At 40.6% G+C, this 19,073-nt stretch overlaps 1 protein-coding gene across 7 annotated transcripts in view; it reads left to right on the forward strand.

The window, feature by feature from the left end:
* The window catches only part of LOC125463526 (myosin-2-like), a 47,074-nt gene that overhangs the window by 10,905 nt on the left and 17,096 nt on the right, over positions 1-19,073 (forward strand). For all 7 annotated transcript variants that reach the window (XM_048554854.2, XM_059653811.1, XM_048554853.2 and 4 more), the window contains 19 exons: positions 1,314-1,401; positions 1,493-1,610; positions 3,271-3,394; positions 3,482-3,618; positions 3,717-3,972; positions 4,349-4,591; positions 7,243-7,419; positions 7,522-7,667; positions 8,023-8,113; positions 8,533-8,922; positions 10,132-10,258; positions 10,441-10,559; positions 16,027-16,223; positions 17,146-17,329; positions 17,437-17,602; positions 17,695-17,819; positions 17,985-18,293; positions 18,379-18,582; positions 18,676-18,801. In XM_048554854.2, the coding sequence (XP_048410811.2) occupies positions 1,314-1,401; positions 1,493-1,610; positions 3,271-3,394; positions 3,482-3,618; positions 3,717-3,972; positions 4,349-4,591; positions 7,243-7,419; positions 7,522-7,667; positions 8,023-8,113; positions 8,533-8,922; positions 10,132-10,258; positions 10,441-10,559; positions 16,027-16,223; positions 17,146-17,329; positions 17,437-17,602; positions 17,695-17,819; positions 17,985-18,293; positions 18,379-18,582; positions 18,676-18,801 (3,327 nt within the window). The remainder of the gene's footprint in view (positions 1-1,313; positions 1,402-1,492; positions 1,611-3,270; positions 3,395-3,481; positions 3,619-3,716; positions 3,973-4,348; positions 4,592-7,242; positions 7,420-7,521; positions 7,668-8,022; positions 8,114-8,532; positions 8,923-10,131; positions 10,259-10,440; positions 10,560-16,026; positions 16,224-17,145; positions 17,330-17,436; positions 17,603-17,694; positions 17,820-17,984; positions 18,294-18,378; positions 18,583-18,675; positions 18,802-19,073) is intronic.

Consider the following 19,073-nt stretch of genomic DNA (forward strand, 5'->3'; position numbering starts at 1 on the left):
TAGTAAGTTTGCCAATGACAAGAAGGTTGGTGGAGCTGTGGACAGCGTGGAGGGCTGTTGTAGGTTGTAACGGGACATTGACACGATGCAGAGCTAGGCAAAGAAGTGGCAGATGGAATTCAACCCAGAAAAGTGTGAAGTGATTCATTTTGGAAGGTTAAATTTGAATGCAGAATACAGGGTTAATGGCAGGATTCTCGGCAGTGTGGAGGAACAGAGGGATCTCAGGGTCCACATCCATAGATCCCTCAAAGTTGCCACTCAAGTTGATAGGGTTGTTAAGAAGCCCTATGGTGTGTTGGCTCTCATTGGCAGGGGAATTGAGTTTAAGAGCCACGAGGTAATGCTGCAGATCTATAAAACCCTGGTTAGACCACACTTGGAATATTGTGTTCAGCTCTGGTCACCTCATTATAGGAAGGATTTGGAAGCTTTCGAGAGGGTGCAGAGGAGATTTACCAGGATGCTGCCTGGACTGGAGGGCAGGTATGATGAGGAAAGGTTGAAGGAGCTAGGGCTTTTCTCATTGGAGTGAAGAAGGATTAGAGGTGACTCGATAATGGTGTACAAGATGATGAGAGGCATAGATAGAGTGAATAGCCAGAGACATTTTCCCACGGCGGAAATGACTATTACAAGGGGACATCATTTTAAGGTGATTGGAGGAAGGTATAGGGGAGATGTCAGAGGTAGGCTCTTTTCAAAGAGAGTGGTGGGCATGTAGAATGCATTCCCGGCAGTGGTAGTGGAGGCAGATACATTAGGGACGTTTAAGCGACTGTTGGATAGGCACATTGAGGATAGTAAAATGTAGGGAATGAAGGGTAGTTTGATCTTAGATTAGGATAATAGTACTGTGCTGCATTGTTCTCTGTTCTATGTTCTATGATTGGGGAGTTATTTGCAGCAAGTCAAGTTGTTATTTTAATGGCCTCCTTTGTTCAGAACTGTATGAGGTAGATATCTTGTCTCCTAGTCCTTTCACTTGACTGGAATGTTAAATGCAGGAAGTGTCACATTTCAGGAGGTAATGAGTTGATTTTTCCTGGTAATTATTGGACATTTCTGGAAGTAGCTTTCTTATTCTACGTGTTCAGGGTGTAAATTCTAGAATCTGACAAGGGTTTAAAAAAAGTTTAAACAAGATGATGTCGTTTTAAAAACATCTCTCTTTCAGTCCCCTGCTATAATTCTAGATACATGTATACATGCAGCAAGGTAATAAAATACCAACTTATTTATTGCTTACAGTTATGTGATTCACAGACAAGAAATCAATTGCTTTTGGCTATTACATTCTTTGTTTGATACAGGAGAATCTGAACAAACTAATGTCTACCTTGAGAAGCACGCATCCCCATTTCGTACGTTGCATTTTTCCAAATGAAACAAAAACTCCAGGTATGTCCCAGCAATCAGTTTTATTCTGCCTTCTCACTGTTGTGGAAAAATATATTGCAAAAAATATAACAGCATTCTTTCCGCTGTACAGGTGAAATTGACAATTCACTGGTCATACACCAGCTGAGGTGCAATGGCGTACTCGAAGGTATCAGAATCTGTAGAAAGGGATTTCCAAGCAGAATACTCTACGCAGATTTCAAACAAAGGTAAATGGTTGGAGGTTGAAACATTTCATAAGCACCACAAAATATTATGCATTATGAAAATGGTAAGCGTAAAATAAATGATATGCCAAATTTATTGGGGTCCTAAAGCAGTTTCTCACAATTTACCACTAACTTAATTTGCAACGTATAATACTTTTCATTCCAGATCTGTCCAGCAAAAAGTAAATGTAACACATGTCGTAATAGGAATAGCATAAAAATGGGAATATAGAGTCATAGAGTCATACAGCATAGAAACAGGTCCTTCGGTCCAACCTGTTCACACTGAACATAAACCCAAACTAAACTAGTCCCACCTGCCTGCTCCTGGCCCTATCCGTCCAAACATTTCTTATTCATGTATCTGTCCGATTGTCTTTTAAATGTTGTAATTGTAATTATCCATCACTTTCTCAGGAAGTTCGTTTCACATGTGAACCACGCTCTGTGTAAAAAATTTGCTTCTTATGTCCTTTTTTAAATCTCTCTCCTTTCATCTTAAAAATATGCACCCTAGCTTTGAAATTCCCCAGCCTATGGAAAAGACAACTACCATTAACTCTATCTCTCATTTATAAACTTGTATCAGATCGCCTGTCGACCTCCTATGCTCCAGTGAAAAAAGTCCCAGCTGTCTAGTCTTTATAATGAAAACCCTGCATACCCAGCAACAACCTGGTAAATTTCTTCTGAACCTTCTCCTGCTGGATAACATCCTTCATATTACTGGGTGACCAGAACTGGACACAGTATTCAAGAAGAGGCCTCACCAATGTCCTGTACAATTTCAACAAGACTTCCCAACTCCCGTACTCAAAGATACATGGGTGACTGTCAGGAAAGGTAGAAAGTTATTCAAAAGTCTTCAGTGGTTAATCCTCCAGCAAACAGACATTCACTTTTTGGAACTGTAGAAAGGATAGTCTCTATGAGGAAAATGGAAGGGCCAGTCAGTTATTGGACACTTGGAATGATTCTTATAGTTTTAGATTAGATTAGATTCCCTACAGTGTGGAAACAGGCCCTTTGGCCCAACAAGTCCACAACGCCCCTTGAAGCATCCCACTCAGACCCATCCCCTTATAACCCACACACCCCTGAACGTTACGGGCAATTTAGCATGGCCAATCCACCTAACCCGCACATCTTTGGACTGTGGGAGGAAACCGGTGCACCCGGAGGAAACCCATGCAGACACGGGGAGAATGTGCAAACTCCACACAGACAGTCGTCCGAGGCGGGAATTGAACCCGGGTCCCTAGCGCTGTGAGGCTGCAGTGCTAACCACTGAGCCACCATGCCACCACCAATGTTAGGCAATGTTTGACAAGATTTAATCAAATTATTGTTATAGGGGACTCTCCTGTTAGCGGCAGAGACAGGAGATTTTGCGGCAATGAGCATAAATTTAGGATGGTTTGTTCCTTTCCTGGTGCTAGGATTAAGAACATCTCTATTTCAAGCATATTGTTAAAGGTGAGGTTGAGAAGGCAGTAATTATTGTACATATTGGTAGGAATGACATTTTTAGGGAAAAGATTAAAGTACTAAAGAGTGAATTTAAGAGGTCAGGTTTAAGATTAAAAAATAGAACCTTAAAAGTAATTTCTGACTTACTCCCAATGCCAAACTCAAACTATACACATTTTGAAATGAACAGGTACAGAGTACTCAATCCAAGTGCTATACCAGAGGGTCACTTTATTGATAGCAAGAAGGCTTCTGAGAAACTCCTAGCCTCCATCAATATTGATCAAAGCCAATACAGATTTGGGCACACTAAGGTAAAGTGCTAATTGACGCCGGCAAAATAATTAAATTGGGCACTATGACAAAAGACTAATTCATAAAGCTATTTTCTTCACTTGTAGGTGTTCTTCAAAGCTGGTGTCCTAGGTTGTCTAGAAGACATGAGAGATGAAAGGTTGGCTGTACTTATCACCCGCACTCAAGCCGTATGTCGCGGTTTCTTAATGCGAGTAGAATTTCAGAGGATGAATCAAAGAAGGTATATGAGGCATATTCTCAGCTTTAATTTCAATAATGAGCTCTTTTTAAACAAAAAAGAAGCACATTCCTTGTGAATTAATATACTGCTTTGTACAGGGATGGTATCTTCACTATCCAGTACAACATTCGTTCATTTATGAATGTTAAACACTGGCCGTGGATGAAATTGTATTTCAAGATCAAGCCTCTTCTGAAGAGTGCACAAGCTGAAAAGGACATGCAAAACATGAAGGAGGAGTTCAAGAAGCTAAATGATGCTTTTTCCAAATCTGAAGCAAGAAGAAAAGAATTAGAAGAGAACATGGTTACCCTTCTGCAGGAAAAGAATGACCTACAAATGCAAGTACAGGCAGTACGTAGAATATTATTTCATGACTTGAAAATGCAGAAGTGGTTTTTAAAAAATAAATAGAACTGAAAATACGTTGTGGTTGGTTGGCTCACCGAGTTCGTTCATTAGTTCGCAGACGTTTCATTACCCTGCTGGGTAACATCTTCAGCGCAGCTTCTGATGAAGCGCCTTTGTGTTTCCAATTCAACAGACTCCAGAGCTTAAAAACCAGGCAGGAAAACACATTGGAGGCTGCACTGATGGTGTTACCCAGCAGCATAATGAAACGTCTGTGGAACAATGAACCAGCTCGGCGAGCCAACCAACCACAACGCGCAGAACCCGAGCTACAAATCTAATTCAAAACCTCAAACACATTTTTTTGCTTACTTTTCAGGAAATTGAAAGTTTGACAGATGCTGAGGAAAGATGTGACCAGCTGATCAAAACCAAAATTCAACTTGAATCTAAGGTCAAAGAGGCAAACGAGAGGCTAGAGGATGAAGAAGAGATAAATGCCGAGATTACAGCCAAGAAAAGGAAGCTTGAAGATGAGTCCACACAGCTGAAGACAGAAATTGATGACTTGCAGCTCTCATTAGCTAAAGCAGAAAAAGATTTGCACTCCACTGAAAACAAAGTATGCATCATCATCATCTTAGTTGCTATCATTATGTGTTAGCTTATTTCATTGTCAATACTTTAAATACAGAAAAAATATTCTGTGTTTGCACTTTACGCTGAAATTTTTTTACTATGCACATTGTTCACACAATACCTTTGTTCAGTGAATAGCAACATTCTGTGATAGTATTTACTTACTGTCCTACATCCTCCTTCATTAGAAATATTGCTTACACCTACTTGGTATCTTAAAGAATTAAGTTTGTAGCACCTGTTCATATTTGAGCAATTTTGAAACATTTAATGGTGCTGGAGTGCCAGTAAACACTTTAATGAATCATGCCTTATAAATATTAATTAGTGAGTGAAACAACTAGAAATAAGGCAATATTTAAACTTGAGAGAAGTCAAAGAAGGTCCATTTGATCTGCTAGGCATGGTATGTGGAGGAGGTGATCGTTTTGGGGTAAGATACATGGATAAACAGTTTGAATTGCGGGAAGAAGTATTAAGGTGCGAGGCCAAAATATTGTTAAATAATGGTGCATTTAACAGTTTGAGGAGATTGTTCTGAAATGATTGAGATAATATTGTAAGGCCCTCTGACTGATCCAGGCAGACACAATCTGTAAAACAAAAACAAGCACTGCAGATGCTGGAAATCTGAAATGAAAATGGAAACTGTTGGAAAAGCTCAGCAGGTTTGGTAGCAATTATGGGTAGAAAGCAAAGTCAACCTTTCAGGTCCAGTGACCCTTCTTCTGAATGAAAACTTCCCCAGACTGTAAATTTGAAGGTTGAAATTTTGCCCAAGGTGAACAATTAGCCTATTTCAATGGATAATCTGTTGCTCCAAATGCTGATGCATGCAAAGAACCCGGTTACAACATCTGAGTGTATGCATCTTGGTGTCAGCTCCTGAATTATGCCTGCATTGTCCCTAGTTTCTGTAACTGCCCACCACCCCCACATCTAAACCTTCAAGCTCCTTCAGGCTAAAGTCTTCTCCACTGATACAGAAACCAGTGAATTGAGCATAGGTTAATCTGTCTCTGCTGGTGATGATAAACAATTGGATTTTGAGAGAGCAGACTAGACTAATTATTTCTACACAACCTGTTTGATTGAATGTAATATGGCACATCGCTGTGGCAGTCAGAACTTAAATCTTTACCTTCACATCTAGAAGCAAGCTCACTACGACAGCATGACGAGAGACCATGCCTTTAATGCTTCTACTGTCTCTGGGTCTCAGGGACTTCACACACTTGGCAGCATGATGCACTTGATACATTGATGGATAGCAAACCAACAACTACTATAGATCTCATAATTATAATTGTTTGGAAAACACAAGTGGCCAAGAATGAAATGTTGTGACTCTAGACTGCAACTGCCAGTGCAATGAGGACCGCAGAGTATATTTCCTGCAGTACTTTCCCCTAGTTAGCTGCAGCCTTCTTGAGCAGTAGACCTAAGACAGGGAAATGTGTTTGACAATATGTCCACTGGATCGCAAAAGTGACAATTAAGCCTGGATTGCTTGCAACGTAATGAAGCATCATCAACTTGATGCTCCTGCCACCTACAGGAAATTCTTCCAGCTCATGAGATTTCTAGAGCTTCACTACTTCTCTGTACAAAACTGAACAGAGAAGGTGTAAGGTAAAGGAAGTTAAAACAGATGATAAATTTAGACTAAAAAGTATCACTTGCTATCATCTATAAAACATGTAAACCAAAACTAAAGGGGAAAGTAAGCAATATATGGCAGTATTTTTACGTAAAAGAGAAATATGTATTGAACTGAGGGATAGACAAACATTTGTCTCCAAAACCATTGTATGTTATTTATACATTTACTATGAAAGTTTCTAGTATAGACCTGTGATAAGTAGAATTTAGTGTAAGATATGTGCACTGTTAAAACGGTCATCACACATTCACAACAAAAAAAATTGAGTCTCAATTTTGAATCAACGTACCAGAATGAAAGCCAATGACTGTGCAATCATTTATGCCTGCACTATACATTTGCTGGCTCCCCAGCCTTTTCATTTTCGAATCTAAGGTTTGGATTGTTTGGGAATTGGAGAAGTCTATATTCTGTGGCCAATCATTAAGTCAGCCATCATGAAATGAGTGAAAATTTTAACCTTCTCAATTTCCCATTGCTTTTGCAAACTGTATAAATTGTTACTTCTTATGCGTAAGTGGATCTTTAACAATGGCAGGATTAATGACAGTTGACAAACAACAGAACTTGCCCCAAGAACTGATTTTATTTCTTGTGAATTGTTATGTGCTAATTTTTTTTTCAAACTTGAATTTTTTTGGGGATTTCTTTTAAACCTGAATCATCACAGCAATGTTCCAAACTCTAATTTGCTCTGTGTGAAAAGAATAATGAATTTCAATGCCTTTTATTTCTTTCTTGGAGTCTGTCAATACCTTTAAGTCATGTAATATCACAGTTGCTCCTCCCTGCTACTCCACACTTTTAAGTGCCTAGTAAAAAATGCTATGATCAGTTGCAGTTCCATTTTAGAAGGAGAGAGATGAAATTCTCACCAGAGAGACTATCAGATCTCTGTGAGTCTCAGACTGCAGTCAGCAGAGTGCATGCCCCAGACTATTGTGTTTTCTTTTTTCCTTATTCGCATACAGGTTAAGAACCTCACAGAAGAACTTTCAACCCATGATGAATCAATTGTTAAGCTGACAAAGGAGAAGAAAGCCTTGCAAGAGGCCCACCAGCAGGTCTTAGATGATCTCCAAGCCGAGGAAGACAAAGTCAACACTCTTACCAAATCAAAGGCAAAACTGGAGCAACAAGTTGATGATGTAAATATCCACAAAATAAGTACAACATTGGCTCTTTGTTTGATTTTTCACAAATCAAGTATTTTGTTTGTGATGCTTTTTGATGTCCCTTTTCTTTCAAAGCTTGAAGGGTCTCTGGAGCAAGAGAAAAAGTTTCGCTTGGACCTGGAACGAAGCAAGAGGAAACTGGAAAGTGACCTGAAACTTGCTCAGGACTCCATAATGGATTTGGAAAATGACAAGCAACAAATGGAAGAACGATTTAAAAAGTGAGAAACATTTGCGTGAGTCCTCAAGGAATAGCTATTGTTTATTGCATATTTGGATTGAAAAGACTATCCACAAATAGTAATCAAATGGCAGTTAATTTGGCAGTCAATGACAGCGTGTAAATTGGATGAATAGAAATCAGAAGATTATAAGCTGTCTGTCCAAGTTAGTTTTAATGACATGATGAAGGTGTGTCCATTATCTAAATCAAGAACTTGCACATACAAATTGATACAGGATTAATGAATTTTGGCTGTATTTTGCAAATATGAATAGATTTTTGGTGGAGTAGTTTTGAAATTAATGCCCTGTTTCTCCACACACCTCATTCTTAATCTGAGTGTTCTTGAACAGGAAAGAATTTGAAATCAGCCAACTTCAAAGCAAAATCGAAGATGAACAAAACCTAAGCATGCAGCTGCAAAAGAAAATAAAAGAACTTCAGGTAAACTGTAGGGGTTCTTTGGAAGCAATACATTTCACTGGATTTTTTGCACTCACTCATGGGATGTGCATATCCCTGCCTAGCTCACCATTTATGTTTATCTCTAATTGACCAGAGGGCAGTTAAGAAGCAACACATTGCTATTGGGTCTGGAGTTACATGTAAGCAGATTCCTTCTCCGAAGGACATTCATGAACCAGATGGGTTTTTCCTGACAATTAACAATGGTTGGATTTGACACTTAATTCCAGATTCATTATCAAACTCAAATTCCACTATCTGCTATGGCAGGATTTGAACCCAGCTCTCCAGAGCATTAGCTCAGCTCCTGGATTAATAGTCTAGTAATAATACCACTAGGCCATTGCTTCCTCTCAGTTTAACCCTCAGAATACTAGTTACATTGTTCATATTTCTAGGCTCGTGTTGAAGAGCTCGAAGAGGAGATTGACGCTGAGCGTGTAGCTCGTGCTAAAATTGAAAAGCAGAGTTCCGACTATGCCCGTGAGCTCGAGGAAATCAGTGACAGACTGGAAGAGGCCGGTGGCGCATCAGCAGCACAGATTGAAATGAACAAGAAACGTGAAGCGGAGTTTCAGAAACTGCGCCGTGAGCTGCAAGAAGCAAACCTCCAGCATGAAGCCACAGCTGCTGCTCTTCGTAAGAAGCAGGCTGATAGTGTGGCTGAACTTGGGGAACAAATCGACAACCTGCAACGTGTGAAACAGAAGCTGGAGAAGGAAAAGAGTGAGCTGAAGATGGAAATTGATGACCTGGCTAGCAACATAGAATCTGTGGTGAAGTCAAAAGTAAGTCCAAGTCAATGAGTATTGCTTTCTTATCTGGGAAATATGATCTGATATATTCATGCAATGTCATGTCTTCAGAACCTTGCCATTTGCTACTGACTGTTAAAGATTCAAAGTATGCCAACGTTCTATTAAATAGACAAAGAAGGCTAATCATTTAAAGCTTTTCTTTCAAACTGGCTCTTGTTTCTGCTGGATATTTACAGGAACATAATAAACCCCATCAGCTTTTTTTCTTTACATTCAGCTGGACTTCAAGATATATTGAAGTAGATGACTTCCACACAAAGTGGCAGTTTTTTCTCTCCAGGATAGAAACAGATGTCTGGACTGCTTCTGGCTCCTGAACCCCAACCTGGTCCTCCAGCCTCACCCAAATTCTCCCTGGATGCTAATGGAGATTCTCACAAAGGTGCCCCCATTCATTGGCACAGTCAGGTTCCCTGGCAGCTTTGTTGGCTCTCCAGTTCACCAGGCCTATCACAGGCCTTCCATTTGAGAGCAGCAGCAGGCTGTGTTAGTGGTTTTTGTCATTGTTCCCACACAAATTTCCCTGTTGCTGAGGCAAAAAGCTGTGTTGGTAGCTAAGGAGCAGGGAATGGACTTCAATATGAGCTCAACTTCAATTCAATAAAAAAAATTAATTCTTTTTGCTAGGCAGCCCCCTGCTGGTTCATTGTGACTGCTCTTGTACCCAAGCAGCAAGAAAAGTTTTCAGGCCTGTCTGTTGTTCTCTAGGGTGTCCACCTCCAGGCAAAATAACTGGCCCGCAGCATCACTGCAATTCAACGCAACTCAATAAGGCTTTTATTGAACATAATCAGCTACTTGTCCTACTTGGGGGTGGGTGGGAGGGCAGCCTTACCTGTCCTGGTACCACTGAAACGTCCATGCTCTTGCATGCTGGCCGAACCCATTTTGCAAGCCCCATCTCTATTCCTGGGCATAATAGGAAGCTGTTATACTGCCCAGCTACTAACTTTGGCAGTTAAACATCACAAACTCAGCTCCAGGCCTTGATGACCATTTTACTATGTCATGGGCAGAACCCATTCTGAATGACATTAGATGACATTTGGTCAAAGGCCCATAAAAAATGATGAGTTTGGTACCACTTGAACTTGCAGTGACGTTTTTTTTACCTCAGTTCGTTCCAAGTCTACTTCAGAAGATAATGATCTTTAAGGAATTTATTTTTCTTTCTCAAAGGCCAACCTTGAAAAAACGTGTCGAACCCAGGAAGATCAGGTAAATGAGCTGAAGGCAAGAAATAATGAATATTCACGTTCCATTAATGATATGATGGCTCAAACATCACGGTTAAGCACAGAAAATGGTGAGTGTTGTAGTGTTAACTGTGTTAATAAGCAAAAAGAGTATTATATAGCTATTTTTCGAACCAGTCTTTAAAGCAATACTACCCATGTGAACGCTTCATAGATTGGCATGCTGACCGACAACTAATCAAAATATACTCTTGAAACCAAAATATGTAGAATTTCTTAAATTTTCCTGAAGGTGAAATATCTAGACAACTGGAAGAAAAGGAGAATACGATATCCCAACTTACCAGGAATAAGCAGGGATTTATACATCAAGTTGAAGAACTGAAGAGGCAACTTGAAGAAGAAACTAAGGTAATATTATACACTTTAAATGTATTCCTAGTCATAATTTCTCCAGCAAGTTTTATAGAGAAAGATATAGATTCCTGAAGAACGTGGACTGTCAATCCAATAACATTACAAGAATCATGTGCATTCATTTTTTTGATGCCACAGAAGACCTTTTTTGCTACAAAGATTGCATTAATTGAGCAAGCACACACTTCTGTTGCTAACTAACTCCGATGTTATTTTGGTATGATTGTTAATTCATGTTGCAATGAGAAGCCATTCCATGAGAAGTACACAAATGTTAATACCATTTGGTGTGTAATGAAGATTTTGGGCCAACTGCTGTCATGGATCTCATGCTCCAGCTATGATTATCTCTCAAAACTGTGAGTAATGAAATTGTGTTGAGTAGCCGGAAATAACCCACATCACTTACATTTAGAAAGATCACTGAATACTTACATGTTCATATAATCTTAGAACCCCTGTTATGTGGAAGCAGGCCATTCAGCCCATCGAGTCCACATCGACCCTCTGAACTGTATCTTCCCCAGGCCTACCCCCACTACCCTATTCCTGTAACCCTGCCTTTCCCATGGCTAATCTGCCTAGCCTGCACATCCTCGGGCACAATGGGCAATTTAGCATGACCAATCCATCTAAGCTGCACATCTTTAGACTGTGGGAAGAAACCGGAGCACCCAAAGGGAACCCATGCAGACACAGGGAGAATGTACAAACGTGACACAGACAGTCGGCTGAGGCTGGAAATGAACCCAGGCCCCTAGGATTAGTTGCTGATGGAGATCTACTGCTTCTTGCTTTGATTGTTGAAGCATTTTGTGGTTTCCAAAAACATTTAAAGTTGCCAATGCCTACTGAAATTGGTGAGGCACACGCTGTACTTGAGGATCCCGCATAAAGCACTTTTCCCAGTCCTTGTTGCAGTTGTATTCAACCCCCTTGTACAATGTCACAACAGGATGAATCAAGAGGTGACATAGTGTATAAGTCTCAGGGATACAGAGGAGAAGCAGGAGGGAGAGAATAGCTCTCAGAAGGAAGCAAGATTCGATCAAAAAGCAACTCTTTTAACACAACCTAATCAAGAAACAGTGTATCACTCTCACCGAGGATATCCTCACTGAATTGTCCTACCTGCTGCAGCCAAATCTACAGCCTCAGAATGGGAGAAGGTGGCTTATCTTGGGCTGCAAAGATAGCCATGGCCATTAATTTTTTGTGTCTGACTCCTTCCTGTTGGAACCTGAGATGTTTGCAATGGTCAGCAGCACTTTTAGGTCCTTGGATGCTGAAACATGTTCATATGCAGAAAGATCTGAATTACATTCAGGCTTGGGATGATAAGTGCCCAAGAAAAAATATCAAGTCACATGAGTCCCAGGCAATGGAAATCTACAAAAAGAGGGCATCTAAAGATTCAGCGCTTACCATTCAATGGCATTACTATTACTGAATCACCCCCTCTATCAATATCCTAGTGTTTATCAATCACCAGAAACTGAACTGAATCAGTCATATAAATATGACAGCTACTTAAGTAGGTCAGAGGCTGGGAATCCTACAACAGGTAAGATGTTTCTTGACTCCTTGAGCCTTGTCATTAATGTACAATACAAGTGTGTGATAAATACTATCGGAGATAATGGGAACTGCAGATGCTGGAGAATTCCAAGATAATAAAACGTGAGGCTGGATGAACACAGCAGGACAAGCAGCATCTCAGGAGCACAAAAAGAGGGTCTAGGCCCGAAACGTCAGCTTTTGTGCTCCTGAGATGCTGCTTGGCCTGCTGTGTTCATCCAGCCTCACGTTTTATTATCTGTGTGATAAATACTGTTCACTTTCTGGATGAATGTAACTCTTAACAATAGTCAAGAAGCTTAACCCTATCAAAGATAAAGTAGCCTGCTGGAGTGGTACCACATCCACAGACATTCATTTCCAACACAAATACACATAGACAATCATGTGTAACATCTATTAAATGCGCCACAACAACTCGCCAAGGTTCCTTCTTCCAAGCCCACAACCACTACCAACCAGAAGATCGAGGGCAGCAGATATTTGGGAACACCATCGCCTGCAAATTTGCCTCCAAACCACACATCATCCTAACCTGGAACTATATGTCCATTCCTTAAAGAATGCTGTGACAAAATCCTATATTCTTCTGATGGAACTGTGGACTTGTTCCAAACCTAACCTTGCTTCACTTGGACACAATGCAAGAATAAAAGCCATCACAAAATAAACACTCCAAACCAAATTCAGAATCTCAACCATGTTGTATTAGATGCAAACATCAAATAATATGTTGATAGAATCATAGAAACCCCACCGTGTGGAAGCAGGTCATTCAGCGCACACCAACCCTTCATCCAATCTTTGCAATCCTGCATTTCCCATGACTAATCCACCTAACCTGCACATCTCTGGACTGTGGGAGGAAAACCATGCAGACACAGGGAGAATGTGCAAACTCCACACAGACAGTCGTTCAAAGCTAGGATTGAAAACCTGCATCCCTCGCACTGCGGGACAGCAGTCCTAACCACTGAGCCATTGTGCCACATCTTCCCTCTTTCTTTCCATGTAGGAAATGATATCTTGGAACTCCAGGGAGTGTCACAGAACCAAACAGAGAGGTGGAAACAGTGTGAGACCTCCACCGACAAAGGTCTTGATAATCATTGTTAATATGTGCCCATTGTGCTGGAATGGAAGCCCTGGTGCAGGAACTTCCACACATCAGTGGCACCCTGAACAATCTAAGGGAACGGTGCTTTGAAATGCTCAGAGACTTGATCCTATGCCTGTGTTGGCATCTCATCTCTTTGGAACCAGCTATCAGTGTCCCTCATTTACATTCCTCTGGAGCAGGATGTGATTGAGCAGAAGGCAGCTCCTGTTGGTGCTGTTCCTGCTCCTGATGCCTGTTGGTGTCCTTGTCAGGGGTCTAAACTAGATCTATATAGGTTACAGCATTTACTACTGTGAAGACATGACGGCAGGGAAGTGCAGTCCGAGGTATGTGAAACCCATGGTAAGTGTGGTTTTTCCTTTGTTTTATTCAATGATATAATGTGAGCACTGCTGACTAGGCCAACATTAATTGCCCATCCCAGCTGCCCTTAAGAAGACGGTGGTGAGCTGCCTTCTTGACTCTCCAAAATTCATTTGGTGTGGGTAGACCTGCAGTACCATTAGTGAGAGTGGCCCAGTAGCATTGAAGGAACAGTGATGTATTTCCAGGAAGATGGGAGTTACTTGTCAATTACTTCTCAGAAGAGAAGCAATGAACAGGAACCTGTAACCTAGGTGGTTATGCAGCTGGTCAGTATCACTGCTCAAAGGCTTCCTAGCCTGTTGGTTTCACTAAAGAAACTCTTGGCCCTGGTACATTCTCCATTGCCTGGGAAACCTGTGTGTGGCTTTTTTTAAAGCCAGAATACTGGATCAAATTCTGGAATAATTGTCTCTTTGAATATTGAATTTATCTGATTGCTTCATGGGTGTTCCCTAGTCACCTGCAAAGCTGCTGTTATGACTGGAAGTATGAATAGAGATAATGAACTGATGCCACCTTTAGGGGAATTTTTTTTATCTACTGTGCCTGAATCTCTCTTCTCTTAAGTGTTAAAATTCTGTTTGATCAGTTGTTTGTAATAATGCTTCTGCATGCCAAAGCAAAAGAAAAAAAGATTTAAAATGTTCTGCCTTTCTACATTTCTCACATAAAAACTGAAAGAACTATGACCGCTGTAAATCAGGAACAAAAACAAAGTGCTGGAAAAGCTCAGCAGGCCTGGCAACATCTGTGAAGGAAGAAACACAGTTAATGTTTCAGATCCGGTGACCCTTCCTCAGAACAGTTCTGCTTTTCCCTTCACAGATGCTGCCAGACCTGCTGAGCTTTTCCAACTACTTTGTGGTTGTTACATTCCTTGATTTTCCACCAATGCCTGAGCAGGTTTGAAGTTTATGTGTTTCTGGAAGGAAGAAGGTACACAGGTAGGGTTATGTTGGTGGGAGGGAAGAAATCACAAGTTACAGACCTATGTCATCTGTTTCTTGTAAATTAGAAGAGTTTGTGTGATGAGAGAAAGCGGATGTGAAAAGGAAGCTTAGATATGAAGCTGCCACTGTTTTCAATGATATCAACCCTACCTCTAGCTAAACCTTCAGCTATGAACGTGGATAAGGACATGTCATCCAGCCTGTCACCTCCAGTTAATCAATACCTTGGCCTTTGCGAAAGAGTGAAATGCAATGTGTGTGGTGTGACATTTTCTTGATAATTAGAATATCATGATTAAACACTATAAACTCTAGGTGTGAGGCTTGCATCAGTGCTAAGTGTGTGAACCAGAAAATTACTTAATTATAATAATTTAATAGTCTAATCATTAAATTGATGTTAGATCCACATTGATCAATATTCTTTGTATATACCACTTATCAAAAAGTCATCACTTGAACATTCAGAAAAAATTTTACTTCGAATTCAGCTAATTGATTGAGGGTGAGCTGAAGCTATAAATATGAAGTATCAGTCATAAATGATAGAAATTATTGGCAAATGACTGAGGGAACTAGGGTGTGTTGAGTAGTGCATGAAACCATTGTTGCTGAAGTGGGATGTGGCATTTGAGGGTACATTCATTGACCATAACCATTCATGTGAGGCCATTGAACGCCATGTGGCACTGCATCCAGGCCCTTGAGCTAAGACCCCTGGCTTGGATTACCACATCTATTTGATCACATTGCCTTCACAAAATTCGTCAGCCTGCCCAGGCCCTTTTTAGCTGTTCGACATCTCTCCTTTTCATCATTTGCCTAACTAAAGTCTCCAGTGCAGAATTTTTCCTGCTCTCTCTCTACCATGTTGCACCATTCCTCTGTCTTTCCCAGGTCAGAATCAGTTGTCAAATAACTTGAAGGCCTAAACCTTAAGAGATAGGTTTTTTAAAAAGTACAGGCTACCTGTAACTCAGGTGAAATTCCTGAGACTGTATCTTGACTTAAGAATGCACAATCATTTAACTTAACAATTAGTCAAACGTTTGCATAGCTGCCTGTATCAGAGCCTATGGACAATTGAGTATTCCTGAATCCCGATCACTGAACCTGTTCTCAGATCTGATGTGGTTATTGTTTTTACAAATGATTTTATAGTTTACAAGACCAATGGCAGACAATCATGTTACTTAAGAGTCACATTCCAATTTGCTGGCAACCTGGTACTACAGTCAATTTGACAGAGAGTGCCCATGGAGGCGAAATATTACAAGTAGATACTGTTCATTCGTAAAATAACATATCAATGAAATATTGCAATCATTTTATGACATGTTTTGGCTTGTAAAGCTCTGTCATATTAATAATTTGTTATTGGTTTTCTTAGGTATAAGATTTGGTGACTTTTCTGAATTCTTTTTTTTTCTGTGCTATGTATGAAAAGGCTAAGAATGCCTTGGCACATGCTCTGCAATCTTCCCGCCATGACTGTGATTTGCTCCGTGAACAATATGAAGAGGAACAGGAGGCAAAGGCTGAGCTTCAGCGTGGCATGTCCAAGGCCAACAGTGAAGTTGCTCAGTGGAGGACAAAGTATGAAACCGATGCAATCCAGCGCACAGAGGAACTGGAAGAGGCCAAGTAGGTTCATTATATGTGATCAGAGATAACGGGAACTGCAGATGCTGGAGAATCCAAGATAATAAAGTGTGAAGCTGTATGACAACAGCAGGCCAAGCAGCATCTCAGGAGCACAAAAGCTGACATTTTGGGCCTAGATCCTTCATCAGAGAGGGGGATGTGGAGAGGTTTCTGAAATAAATAGAGAGCGACAGGGAGGTGGACTGAAGATTGGTAGAGGAGAAGATAGGTGGAGAGGAGAATATAGGTGGGGAGGTGGGGAGGGGATAGGTCAGTCCAGGGAGGATGGACAGGTCAAGGAGGCGGGATGAGGTTGGTTATGGTGTACATGTTTTCCTCATTTTCCAAACATTTGAGCATGTATTAAGTAAGGAATCCAGAGAAGGTTCACTTGATTAATTCCAGAGATGAAAGGCTTAACTTACGAAGAATGATGGAGCAGTTTAGACCTATACTCACTAGAGTTTAGAAAGATAAGAAGAGAACCAAATGAGGTCTACAAGATGCTAAAGGGGACTGACTAAGTATTGGCCTATAGTAGCTGTTTCCCTTTGTGAGAAAATCCAGAGTGAGAGCTAATAGGTTTAGGCTATGGGGTGGTGGATTTCAAACAGAGATAAGGAGCAATTATTTCTATTGAAGGGTCATGAATTTGTGGAATTCACCACCCCGGAGATTGGTGAATGCTGGGACACTGAATAAACCTAAGTAGGAGATGGACAGATTTTTAATGAGTAAGGGGTTAAAGGGTTATAGGAAGTGACAGGAAGGTGGAGTTGAGGCTGAAATGAGATCAACCATAATCATAGTGGATGGTTCGAGGTGTTCACTTGCCTACTCCTGCTCCTACTTCTTATGTTAATTCTTCTTGGATCGATTATTTTACTTTTGAGCTGCATACTAATTTGACTTTTTATTTTAGGAAGAAACTAGCCCAACGACTGCAGGATGCAGAGGAGCATGCTGAGGCAGCCAATGCCAAATGTGCTTCTTTGGAAAAGACAAAACTGCGCTTGCAAGGAGAAGTGGAAGATCTAATGATTGATGTGGAGCGGGCTAATGCTGCTGCAGCTGCTCTTGATAAAAAGCAGAGAAACTTTGACAAGGTGCATAGACATTTAAACAAAGAGCTTTCACTGGGCCAAATGGCAAATTGAATAGTCTTGGAGCAGTGCCCAAAGAAATAAAAACCTGTTTGCCCTTTTCATTATAGATCCTGGCAGAATGGAAACAAAAGTATGAGGAATGCCAGGCTGAGCTGGAGGCAGTGCAGAAAGAGTCTCGGTCTCTTAGCACTGAGCTGTTTAAGATGAAGAATGCTTACGAAGAATCTTTGGATCATCTTGAAACTCTGAAGAGGGAGAACAAGAATCTGCAACGTAAGTCTCCAAACTATTCAAGTCAGGAATATTTCAAGTGGGTTTTTTTTAGGACTGCTGACTGATTCTGATGTTCAAAACCTCTTGTGCAGAGGAGATTTCTGACCTCACTGAACAAGTTGGTGAATGTGGGAAGACAATTCATGAACTGGATAAAGCAAAAAAGCTGGCTGAACAAGAGAAGACTGAACTTCAAAGTGCATTAGAGGAAGCAGAGGTAAACTTTTTTTAATACGTCTAATGCAGTAATTTATCTGGTAGTAAATGACAGCTACAGTTGCAAAAGAATGCCTAATTATTATACTTTAATAATCTAATCATTAAGTTGATGTTGGATCCACTTTGAACAATATTCCTTGTATGTTAATCACTTACCAAAAAGGCATCACTTGAACATTCAGAAGAGAGGTTGCTTCGAATTCAGCTTGAATTAACACAAATCAAGTCAGAGGTTGACAGAAAGATTGCTGAGAAAGATGAAGAAATTGAACAACTAAAGAGAAATCACCAAAGAACCATCGAGGCACTGCAGAATACTCTGGATGCTGAAATCAGAAGCAGGAATGATGCCTTGAGGCTCAAAAAGAAAATGGAAGGAGATCTCAATGAAATGGAGATTCAGTTGGGTCACGCAAACCGAGAGGCTGCAGAAGCACAGAAACATCTCCGGAACATACAAGGAGTGCTCAAGGTAAGTGAAGTTGGTCAATGTCTTGCATTTACATTGTCAAATTGCCAAATGCATTCTCTCCTACATTGAATACTTTACGATTCAGGAAACACAACTGCATTTGGATGAAGCTTTGAGAGTTCAAGGGGACTTGAAGGAGCAGCTAAGCTCAGCAGAGCGGAAAAGCAATCTTCTACAAGCCGAACTTGAAGAGGTTACATTGGCTCTAGAGCAGTCAGACAGAGCTCGCAAAATTGCTGAACAAGAAGTCTTTGACATCAGTGAACGTGTTCAGCTGCTTCATACACAGGTAGCTCAAAACACTACTCATTCTTAAATGCCTATATAGAGACACCTTATTCCATTCATAATACCAAAACGTCATCTTTCTTATTTTTTTTAGAACATTAGCTTTATCAACACCAAAAAGAAGCTTGAGACTGATATTTCGCAGCTTCAATCTGAGATGGAAGATGTTGTTCAAGAATCACGAAATGCTGAAGAGAAGGCCAGGAAGGCTATCGCTGATGTAAGATGAGCAAATTTTAATAACTAAAATAACTCACAGATTTACCTTAATCTATGAAATGGAATGTGGCCTTTACGTCAAAAGAAATGGAATATAAAAGCAGAGATAATAAAATGTGAGGCTGGATGAACACAGCAGGCCAAGCAGCATCTCAGGAGCATTATGCTCCTGAGATGCTGCTTGGCCTGCTGTGTTCATCCAGCCTCACATTTTATTATCTTGGAATTCTCCAGCATCTGCAGTTCCCATTATCTCGAATATAAATGCAGGGA

This window comes from Stegostoma tigrinum, chromosome 22 (assembly GCF_030684315.1).
Source record: "Stegostoma tigrinum isolate sSteTig4 chromosome 22, sSteTig4.hap1, whole genome shotgun sequence".
Classification (NCBI taxonomy): Eukaryota; Metazoa; Chordata; class Chondrichthyes; order Orectolobiformes; family Stegostomatidae; genus Stegostoma; species Stegostoma tigrinum.